Genomic DNA, 12,417 nt, shown 5'->3' with positions numbered 1-12,417 from the left:
GGGCTCTGGTCCTTCCTCATTCTAATGGTGTGACTCTGTGTTTTTTGGTATTGAATAAATCTGACCAGACTGTGCACCAATGTGTGCACACCATAGACTGTAAAAAAAATGGAGGTCTGATTGCTCGGCCAGAAGTGAGGCTTCCACAAAAACTGCTCCCCCTGGTGGCTGGTTGCAGTATAGGTCAAAAACTCTGTCTCCCCCATTCATTTGAATGGGGCTGCAGTCAAACTTTAAAAAATAAATACATGTGGTACGAGTGTTTCTCTCATCCCTATGCTGTGGTGATATGTAGTTAGTATTTGACTGTTTTGTGTTCAAGGCCTCTTTTTTCTGATAAGTTTCTTTATGGTTAGTTATTAGGTTAAAAAACTGGGTTTTACATCCGGGTTTACTTTGAGTGACAGCTGCCGTAGAGAGAAACTCTGTAGGACCTCGGGACGCTACACTGTAGAGCGGAGCTCGTTACCGTGGCCACACAGAAATTACCGTGGCAACCATCGTGGTAACAGAAATTCTCTACTGTGCAGACTCTGGCTGCAAAATGGCTGCGCATTCGAACAGCGTTTTTTGGCTTAAAAACTGTACAACAGGAAAAGGTGGAGCAACGCTATCCATATTTTTCACAGTCTATGGTGCACACATGTGGCCGCTCTCTCTCCAGGGCAACATTTGTTTCTATTGAATGCATTTTTACACCGTAACACCCACAGTATAAAAGTATCTTATATTACTCACTGTTTATACAGTTTCCACCCAGTTGGTATACTAAGTACCACTGTGAGTGTGAAATATCAGGGACACTTGAGAAGCAGATCCCAAAAGCATTATCAGAGACTGGCTGGGCTAAACAAGTTGCAACAAGTACACAGGTCAGTTTTTATCATGTTCAGGTTTACTCTACATACGTTTTTCTGCTTTGTACGAACACATGAGAGAGAAAAAATGATCCCAAACAGATTGAGATACTGCCTGATGAAAAAAGAGGAAATATAAAGAGGAATCTTGGTGTGTGATCTAATTTTTGACCTAGTTATCTCTTATTCGATGATCTGATTCAGTGCTTTTGGTTAAACAATGCAGATTATTTTATGTGTCATTTTATGTTGTGAGCTCAGATTTTCTGTGACAAGGAGGGATTTCCTATTTGGTTCTCAAGTTGATTTTCTCAGTGTCTCGGGATAACAGAGCTAGTTTTCTTCAATCAATCAATCAAACTTTATTTATAAAGCGCTTTTCATATAATGACATTGTAACACAAAGTGCTGTTCATAATAACAACTTAAAATAGAATTAATTAAGAAAAAGATCCCCAAACCCAGCCCGACCCCAAACCCACCCCACAATCTTAAGGTTAAGAACACAATAAATGCAACAATAGTATTAAAAACAATAAAAATAAAATAAATAAATGAAAAATATAAAATAAGTTGCTGAACGAACTGAGGAAACGCTCTCATGATATCTTAATGAGGAAACACTGGAGGTAAAATAAGATGTTAAAACTCAACACAGGAAATTAAGCTCACCAAAATAAAATACATTTCTAAGATAATAAAACACTAAAATATCAAACCATTAAAAGAAAATAAGATGCTATACTTAAAATAAATAAGTACATAAATAAATAAAATAGAAGAAAAGTGACTAAAATTTGAACTAGATAATAAATAAATAAATAAATATATAAAACTGTTATAAGAATGAAACTCAGTTAAAAGCGAGAGTAAAAAGGTTGGTCTTGAGTTTGCTTTCAAATGTGTTTATGCTCTGCAGCCAGGGGAATAAGGTGGTTTTTGTGATTACAGTGTAATATTCTAGTTTCTAGGAAACAAAGCTGGTCACTGTAATAGGCCAGACCATGACTTGCCATTCTGCCTGTTACCCACACTAATGACATCAGTTAAAATTATTATATCTGTGTTTGTTTTGTGTTTTTGCAACTCTGAGGATATAAGTTATGATCCCCTTACATTAAGTCAAGACGTTGAGAAAACAACTATCACAGGGAAAAGTTAATACGTTGATGAATGTCTGCACAGGATCACAAACTTGTTGGTGATGGACTCATTGATTTAGGATTCAAGGTTTTTTACTGTCATACCAACACAAGCTGTCAAATGATATGGAACACAAATCTGATTCTCAGGTCCTGTATCAAGCCACAATAAGAACACACGATTAAACAACGAGACAACAGTAATAAATATAAAAATATAAATACAAATATAAATATTGTGCATGGACTGATTGAGTTGTTATGTCATGGTGCAATTTAAGTGAATATTGAAGCATACTGATTTCTGTGTTTTATAGATAGTTAAAAACTCCTGATCATTTGCTAAACAAAAAAGATGTCTCATATTGAGCACTCAGTAGCACACAATAATGCAAGGGAACTGATCTGAGCTAACTGATTTAACGTTGCTCATTAAACACATTGATTTCTCCTGCATGATGAAAAGAGCAGTGGGTTATAATTATGAGTTCTAAGAATGTGAGTGAGATCAAATCATTCATTATTTTACACTCTGGAAAACAACTGTTCATTGTATCTGGAGGTTAAAGAGTGGATGGAAACATTTCATCTGATGTCTTCGTTGATAATAGAAAACAAAAAACAACCTTCATGGTTTCCTCCTCATGCGTCATTTAAAATGATCTCTCTTTCACTACTCTGCATCATGTCTGAGTCTCAGCCATGTTTATTCTTCCATTGATATTCCAGCTTTGAGGATTTCAGTGTTTCCCGGAGGGGGCGTGGCTAAGCCTTTACGTAGGTGAAACCGTGTAACCATAGAAACAGCATAGTCCCAGCTCGTCTGTTCCTGAAGCTAACTACAGGAGGAAGACCAGGAGCAAGACCTGCGTCCACTGACCCTCTGGTCTTTGTTTGGAGCTTGGATCTGGAGCGCGGACCTGTGGGCCTGTGAGGTAATACTGATGCATACTGAATGTTGATGTTACTGAGCTCATTGTGAGGCTGTGTGTTTACAGAAAGGACTGTAGCTTTAGCGGTCTGAGGTGAAGAAACACTGGCTGCTGATAGACTGACCGCTTCCGTTTTATTTTCAAAATAAAATTCCACTTTATTGAAAACCAGCTCATAACAGGTTTAATGCAAAGAATCAGAACCAAGTATTATTTTTTATTTAGTTTCCCTTAGTCTTCAAATTGAGATACGTCTTAGTTGATTGTAATGCTTGTTGTTTTGTTCAGAGTTTATCTGTGAGCATGCTGTGTTTATTTGTTTTTTAATAGTTTTGTTTCGTTTGTGGGCTAATATGGGGTACTTATCAGAGGCTAGAACCAAAAACTAAATATTGCAATATTGAAACAACATAGCCTATTAAAATAAAATGATAATAATAATTATTATAACCTTTATTTAACCTGGAAATGCTCATTGAGATTAAAAAATCTATTTTCCAAGAGAGTCCTGGCCAAGATAGGCAGCAGCACAGTTAAAGCGTTACAAATAGACAATACACAAAAAGCAGACGCATACAACAGCTACACAACAAATACCTCCAGAAAAACAGCATGAGTTATTTTTAAAGAAAACATCTGCAGACAGATGCATCAGCCTCCAAGTCATTTAAGGACCGCTTAAAAGCGTTCAAAGTTATCAGACCACAAAGTTTCAGATCCTTTTGTAAGGATTGGCAATGGCAATGACATAACATACAAAATTGTCCTTATAATTTAAATTTATTTATGTTTGTAGAAGCAAGAAAACAACCTTATTCCCCTGGGCTGAGATAGTACCATCATGTTAGAATAGACAATCAACTCATACATTTTCACTTTTGCACTGCAAGTGGACAGTATAAAGTGGACTACAGTTAGACTCTAACAGCTTAGTTTTAACATCAACTGTGCACATATGAGGCATGAATGCCAGCATGTGCATAGAGTGCAGTACAGATCCTCATACTGTAGGTGAGCCCGGTTTGGCAGAAGCTTTGTCCCGTCGGCCATTGCACTGCTAAATAAAATGCCATTGTAATGTGTCCGGTGTGCATATATGTGTCCGGTGTGTTCATATGTGTCCTGTGTGTTCATATGTGTCCAGTGTGTTTATATGTGTCCTGTGTGTTCATATGTGTCCGGTGTGCATATATGTGTACAGTGTGTTCATATGTGTCCTGTGTGTTCATATGTGTCCTGTGTGTTCATATGTGTCCGGTGTGCATATATGTGTACAGTGTGTTCATATGTGTCCTGTGTGTGCATTTATGTGTGTTCATATGTGTCTGGTGTGTATATATGTGGGATGAGGTGCACCATTGTTGTGAGGCTGGGTGGATGTTTATGGTTATTGTGTTCATACATGTATTCCTGTACAGACGGTGGCAACAAATCTCCTTAATAAAGACAAATAAAGATCTATCTATCTATCTATCTATCTATCTATCTATCTATCTATCTATCTATCTATCTATCTATCTATCTATCTATCTATCTATCTATCTATCTACTGCACGTTATCATCGCTTATGATGTAACCGGAATATTAATCTTGTTAACAACAACACAATAAAGACCACAGTTAACCATTCAATATAAAATGAAGGTTTCACATTAAGGATACTTTCTAGTAGTAATTTACCCTGTTGATTCAGATAACCGTTCAAAACAAAATATGACGGCTTTTATTTTGAAAGGCCCGCACTGACACCGGAAGACGCCCTGCAATAAACTGCAACAACTTCACACGTTATCTTTAGCAACCTTCCTCTGAGCAGTTTTAAAATGCATTAGTCAAACTCATGCTTCCACTGTGCTTTAAAAGAAAGCAGCAGTGACAGAAGATGAAAGAGCTCCTAGAGTTATTTCTGAGTATCAAACTCACGCCTGTCTGTCTGTCTGTCTGCCTGTCTGCAATGATATATCGATGACTCTGGTGTTTGCATCAACAGTTCGAGGTGTTGTTTGATTGTTTGACCCTCCTGCAGGGTCTGAAGAAGCTTCAGAAGATGTCGAATGATCTCGCTGGTGTGTGGGAGGTTGCACTGAGTGATGGAGTCCACAGAATAGAGTTTGAACACGGCACAACCACAGGGAAGAGGGTGATCCTCGTGGATGGAAAGGTATGTCAGTCAGCAGAGAACAAAAGCATTGAGCCTGTTTATGAATGTCCACCCTGTTAACAGCTGCTGGTGTCTTCTTTGACCTGCTGCAGGAGGTGCTGAGGCGAGACTGGATGTTCAAACTGGTGGGGAAAGAGACTTTTAATGTGGGCAAATCAGACACCAAAGCGACCATCAACATTGATGCAGTCAGTGGGTTTGCATACGAGTACACCTTGGAGATCAACGGGAAGAGCTTGAAGAAGTACATGGAGAACAGGTCAAAGGTCACAAGCACCTGGGTGCTCAACCTGGATGGCGTTGACTGCAGGGTCGTCCTGGGTGAGCCTCTCTATCTTTGTGTATTATTTACTTATCATGCAGATTATTGTGATCGGTCTCATTTCACACAGCTGAGTTAAATATTATATTCACATCAGTTTCCATTACAGATTTCCAGCTTTAGGTAAGAGGTAGATGAGTCTGCAGATATCAAACTGTTGTATTTCAAACAGAGTGATTTCATCCCCTTCAGAAGTACCCTCAAATATTATGTTGACTGTAAGCTCTTTAACAGCTTTAAGCACTGCGCCATCTTCAGCCACCTCTATTATCTGTGCAAGTTAATCCTTCTTTTAATTACACCGCTTACAGTTGATCAGGTGGAGTACTACCTTCAGCCATGTGCAACGCACATTAGCTTTACTGCACAGGAGTGTGCAATACTTGTTAGTAAACCTCAGCAGTGACATATTTCTAATATATCTCTCTAAGCTTGAATATGTGGGTGAGTGGTCCTCCGGTCGCCTGCTGTTGGTAATACGATTCTTTGTCCAAGTATTGGTATTCAAGGATCCATAATAAAGTCTATTTATCTTTCTTTCAGCTGGATGAAGCTTGATCAAATATGATATATGGACTAGGCCATGCTCTTTTATTATATCTTTGATTTCAATTTACTGACAGCTCTTTGTAACATTATAAAGATTAAGCGTTCTTAACGGGTACTTTTTACAAGTTATACTAAGACAGACATTTAAAGAGCATTTGATGACTGAAGAAGTAAAAATGAATTTTAAGCAGTCAAAAGTTCTGAAAAAAATAATGGAAATAAATTAATGACCACATTTTTACACAGTACCTACTGACACAAAACGCCAGACGTTTAAATAAATGAATGATAATAAAGCTACTTCGACAAAAGTTTTCCCCCATAAAATAGGTTTACATCCTTTCTTTATTATAAAGAAACAAGAAATAATACACCTGATTATCTGGAGTGGTGTTGTTCCATTGGCATTTGTGTTTACAGATTTATACAAATTAAACTGTGCCAATAATTTTACTTGAACCATCATTTCTTTACCTTTGAAATCTGCTTTCTACATTATTTCCACGGTCAAGAAGTACCAAAAAATTCTCTCCAAAGACTCAATTGTTAGTAATAGACTCAGTTTTCTTCGGTTTCGGCCCGTACACCTGACTAACACTTGTCATTTTCCCCAACAAATCTTATATACATCAACTTTATAACTAGATTTTTCTAAAGAGGATAATTACTATGGTGATACAGTGGTGGAAAAAAGTTTTCAAACACCATTAAAATTTTACACAATCTCAAACATTGTCATGAAATATATGTGGAAAAATCTTTTTTGTGTTGCAAGCATTAGACAGACATAAACTTAACAAATAATATATTTTTTGTTTATTGTTTACAAGAAAACTAACAAAACTAAATTCTTGACAGTTTCAATATGTCTGTTCTCAACATTGTCGGTATCAAAGTCAACAAATAACAGAGAATGTGTTCAAAACTGAACAAAGAATAAATAAACCTGTGACTGGACTAAAAGAAATTGCACTTGAAGACCTAAGAGTGATTCTCAATGCAATATTTCACAAATGCATGGGGTGTCTGAAAACGTTTTTCCACCACTGTATTTTTTTTTAAACTACATTTTGTTATTATGAAGGTGAAAAACCACAGGATGATCAGATTCACTCAAACATTCAATCAAGACACAAAACCTGACTGCACTGGAAGAAACAGACACTCCAACCATGTCATACTGGGCCATGTTTAGCAACTGTTAACAGACTTTAACATTGAATAATTTCATGTCCTACAGTTTCATTAATTCAGTGTCTGTTTGCTTTCTTTCAGAGAAAGACACCATGGATGTTTGGTGCAATGGACAAAATATTGAGACTGCTGTAAGTATAACCAGAAGCCATTTATAAATATGTTATTATCAAACGGCAACCTCCGGTCTCAAAATATGAAGCCCATGTGGAAGTGTTATAAAAATTGCAATTCATTGAGAATCTGCTTGAGGCTGGCTGCAGAAACACCAGAAACCACATACACACCCATTCAAAGAAGACGATCTTTACAGCAGAAATAAACATGTTTACAGCCTGGTTCAAAAAACGGCTTGGCTCTATGTAGCCAATTTCTCTATCAGCACCAAGCGGCAAACTCCGGTCTCAAACGATGAAGCCAATGCGGAAGTGATATAAACTGCAGTACATCGAAAATCCGCTTGAGGCTGGCTGCAGAAACACCGGAAACCACATAGATATGAACGGGAAAAAGACGATCTTTGCAGCATTAATAAACATGTTTACAGCCTGGTTCAAAAAACGGCTTGGCCCTACAACGCTAATCTCTCTAATGGCACACACTGTACGGGGGGTGAATTTTTTTCTAACGTGACGGTTAAGAAGATATTAAGATTATGAGTTTTGCCCAAATAAGGACATGACTGACGTGACTCCCGGTCGGGAACACACAGCCATTGGCTAAGAGACTCACACTACGTCACACTCTGCCTAGTTGAGTTCTGCATTACCAATATTGCTGCTGCCGTCGATTTGCTTCAAAACAGCTCTCAGGAACAGATGGGTGACGTCACGGATACTACGTCCATATTTTTTACAGTCTATGATCAGCACACACTGTACGGGGGGTGAGTTTGGCCCAAATGAGAACATGACTGACTTGATTGACAGGCGGGAACACATAGCTCTTGGCTAGGATGCTCAAACCCCGCCTCTTTACCTCACACTAAGTTTGGTTGAGTTCAGCATTATCAATATGGCCGCCGTCGCCGATTGGCTTCGAAACAGCGCACAGGAACAGATGGGTGACGTCACGGATACTACGTCCATTATTTATACAGTCTATGGTTATTATGCAGTGTTGAGGTGAGCTGGTGAGTTGAATAATGTTTGGAGTCAGATTTCTTCACTTAGTGAGCAGCTTTGTGCCACGAGCACCAATAGAGCAACGTCCAAGGATCTCTATCTGCAACAGCATCTACGATCAGCATCAAACTTGTTATTTGACTTTACGTTCTGCAACATATTGAAAATGTCATAAAACGTGCACAACGATTGAGCATACACTACCAGTCAAAAGCTTGGAAACACCTTCTCATTCAAGGGTCTGTATTTATTGTAATTATTGTAAACACTGTAGATTAATACCAAAGACATCAAAACTATGAAAGAACATATATGGAATTATTGAATGAACCAAAAAGTGTTAAACAAAGCAGAATCTGTTTTATATTTTAGATTCTGTAAAGTAGCCCCCTTTTTCCTTCATGACAGCTTTGCACACTCTTGGTATTCTCTCAGTCTGCTTCATGAAGTGGTCTCCTGGAATGGTTTCTAATGAACATGAGCCTTGTCAAGAGTTCATTTGTAGAATGACTTGCCTTCTTAATGTGTTTGAGACCATCAGTTGTGTTGTTCAGAGGTAGGGTTAGTACACAATGGATAGTCCTATTTGACTACTGTTGTAATCCAGATTATGGCAAAACCAGATTATTTCATAGTTTTGATGTCTTCAGTATTAATCTACAATGTTGAAAATAATTAAAATAAATAAAAACCATTGAATGAGAAGGTGTGTCCAAACTTTTGACTGGTAGTATATGTAGCAAAATAACTGTACAATTATGTCATTAACACCTAACATTAACATTAACAGTCCCATGAGTCTTTGCTCCAATATGTTTGACCAAAGTCTAAGCTCTACAGTATTTATTTTAAGATATAACCTCTAACCTCAAACAATTGAACTCCTGAGTAGGACTCAAACATCCTGTATACCTCTTGCGTGCATGTTGTCGTGCATGTCGACGTGCTTCAGCGCTGGCAGTATGACACGGCATGATTAACGTCTTTGTCCACTCTTTTATATCTGCAGGGCGAATTTGTGGAAGACGGCACAGAAACACATTTCACACTGGGAGACCACAACTGCTGTGTGAAGGCTGTGAGCAGCGGGAAGAGACGAGACGGGATCATTCACACGCTGCTGGTGGACGGCACAGAGATAGCTGAGTGCACAGAGTGACTGTGTTTTTTAAGGAGAGTGTATGGATGAATGTGTGTGTGTGTGTGGGTGTTTGCATTTGTATGGAAGCAGAGTTCAGGTTTTAATGTGTTATTCTAAGTATCTGTGAAACAGAGGGAGTGTACAGAGCAGAACATTGTCAGTTAAATCAGTCAGAGTCGAGGATGAACCAACAAACATTGACTCCTGGACTGGATGACTGTTACCCATATATTTGTACTTTTAATGTAAGTAATAAAGAGAAACTTGAAGTAAACGTGTAGTCTGGGCTGGGTACGAAAAGAGACTATCTTAAAATATTATCACACGAACAAATAAATCTAAACATCTTTCTTCTTTATTTCAATGTATTCTGACCCTTGGAGGCCTGATGTGCCATATTTATCTAACTCGGCCTGCAGCAGCTGGATCTGGTCACTAATACAGGCAGGGGTTCAAGATGTACTGTACCTGTTGCCCTATTGTAGAAATATTACAAATACCTGGCCCTATAGACCTCAGCCTCGCCCCGTTCTCCCTACACTCATTCTCTTATTTCAAACACAAGGATTTAATCCTGGGGAAGAAGATCTGCTGAGGAGTGATGGTTGTCATGTCTTTTGTAGATACATGTTAAATGCTGTTTGTATGTTTGTTCAGCCTGTTCTTATTTCAGAATAACGTTGTGAGCTCTTAGCAGACAGCGGTAGATGTGTTGAAAACATCCTGAGGGGCATTGTCTGCTATTTAAAGGCAGTAATAATAACACAGACAATCATACAGATGTGACATTATCTGCAGTAATAATCATTTAGAAAACTGAACCCAACCACTCACTGGCTGATAACCAAACAGACGTGTGTGTACAGGAAATGTGTTTGAAACTTTGTTGTACTACCGGGTTATGAGGGTCTTCTTTAAAAGACGGATGTAGTTGTTGTTGAACTGAATTTATCCTAGATATTTTTATAAAATCACAGTCTCAAATTAAAGTCATTTACTATTCACTGAGCTCTGCTTTTTGTTCTTTTTAAAATACGTTTTTGTCCAACTCATGTCGGAATCAAATGATTAACTTGCTTAACCCTAGGACACTAACGTCGGGGGATTTCCACCCATGAGATTGTAGTTATGTGATTTTCATTATGTTGCTGCTGTGTGAGGTGCATGGGTCCCTGGGTAGCTTCATGCTGCTGTCTGATGTCACCCAAGGTAGGCCTGTTTCCCTTTTACCATCCCTGTTTTTCTCAGCAGGCACATGTTTGAGTGATTTTCACTGATGTTAGTGTTTGAGAGTAAATTCTTTGTTTATCTCTCCCACAGTTATCAGTGATGCAGGGAGACTGTTCCTTCAATGAATAAGGCTCATGTCCCTGGAATGGGTGGCCCAAATAAAAAATCATTAATCATAATGATTACCTACTTTTCCCTAATTTTGTAACATTTTTATATGGTCCCACCATGATACTTTTTTGCACTTTTTTTAATGAGTTTTTTATCCTGGGAAATATAAGAGGAGTACTTCAATTTGCATGTATTGTTGTACTATGATATATTTTGATGTGAAGTATTTTTTATTGGGTAGATTATATCGGGTAAAACATACCCGATGTTAGTGCTGGTGTTACTAAATGTTACGTTAGTGTTCTAGGGTTAATGTGTTGATATTTAACATTCTTTGTTTTCATTAAAGGGGACATATCACGCTTTTTTCATCAATATATATTGGTCTAAGAGGTCCCCAAAACATGTCTTTACAGTTTATGCTCAAAAAAACACTTTGAAATCAGATTTTGGCATGCCTGAAAAGTCCTCTTCTTCATTCCTCATCAGAACACTCTGTTTTCCCTCTGACCACGCCCCCTCAGGAAGTGGATGTGCCTCGGCTCTCCAGCACGTTGATCTAATGTTTACATGTTGGCTGAATATACACGGCTGCTCAGAGATCGCGTTACTTCAACCCTCTGAATCTGATCCTGATGGAGAGGCGCCTGCAGCAGGACCTTTCTGAACGATTGGTCATAGATTTAGTGTTTCTTGTTGTTTTATTTATCATTATGTAGACGTGTGTCTTGGTACACAGCTACGAACATGTAGCTATGTGGCTATGCTAACTAGCGCTAGCACTTATCCATGATAAATAAAAGTCATCCACTAGATCTTCAAATCTGCAGACATGGGGAGTAAAACCGACCTATGCCAGAAAGGCAGCAGGACCTTTTCTGAAGGATTGGTCACAGATTTAGTGTTTTATTTGTCAGTTTGTCGACGTGTATCTTGGTACACAGCTACAGCTACAGCTACAGCTACAGCTACAGCTACAGCTACAGCTACAGCTACAGCTACAGCTACAGCTATGAACATATAGCTATGTGGCTATGCTAATTAGCGCTAGCACTTATCCATGACAAATAAAAATCATCCACTAGATCTTCAAATCTGCAGACGTGGGGAGTAAAACCGACCTTTGTGTTTATTAAGACATCCTACAACTAGCATGCCTCCCTCTTAGGCTCCTTGTTAGCACACATTTGTGCAGGGAATGAAAACCAGAGGAGGGATTCAGTATTATTTTATACAGTCTATGGGCTGAACAAGCTCCGAGCTCTGACTCCGTGACAGACCGGATATTGTTGTGACGTAACAAAAACACTGAAGTCTGAAACGGCTCGTTTCACACACATTTACAGAAAGGTGGAGAAATCAGAACAGGGGCAGAATGGATTCTTTTCATTCTCGGGGGGTTTGTAGACATGCCAGGGAAACATATTTCAGGTAAAGAACCATTAAAAAGTCAATTTTGCATGATATGTCACCTTTAAGGTTGTGGGCACCACTTCTATTGGTCTCTTAAATCAGTGGTTCCCAAAGTGGGGGTCGGGCCCCTCTGGGGGGTCATGGTGGGGTCGCGAGATGCCTCCCAAAAAACAATAACATAATTGCATATTTTATCAATTGTTGTGAAAATATATACAATAATTGTAGCTACACATGCAA

General features: G+C 38.5%; 1 protein-coding gene across 1 annotated transcript; it reads left to right on the top strand.

Moving 5' to 3' along the window:
- Window positions 1–2,796: 2,796 nt before the first annotated feature.
- Window positions 2,797–10,431, top strand: faima (Fas apoptotic inhibitory molecule a). The gene is made up of 5 exons (XM_034694496.1): window positions 2,797–2,934; window positions 4,959–5,093; window positions 5,186–5,414; window positions 7,240–7,289; window positions 9,292–10,431. Exons 2-5 carry the CDS (start codon window positions 4,980–4,982, stop codon window positions 9,439–9,441), a joined length of 543 nt encoding a protein of 180 aa, XP_034550387.1. The 5' UTR covers window positions 2,797–2,934; window positions 4,959–4,979; the 3' UTR covers window positions 9,442–10,431.
- The last annotated feature ends 1,986 nt before the right edge of the window (window positions 10,432–12,417 follow it).

This window comes from Notolabrus celidotus, chromosome 10 (assembly GCF_009762535.1).
Source record: "Notolabrus celidotus isolate fNotCel1 chromosome 10, fNotCel1.pri, whole genome shotgun sequence".
In the NCBI taxonomy this organism is placed as follows: domain Eukaryota; kingdom Metazoa; phylum Chordata; class Actinopteri; order Labriformes; family Labridae; genus Notolabrus; species Notolabrus celidotus.
The sequence above is the reverse complement of the archived record's forward strand: the minus strand, read 5'-3'. Positions and strand labels throughout refer to the sequence as shown.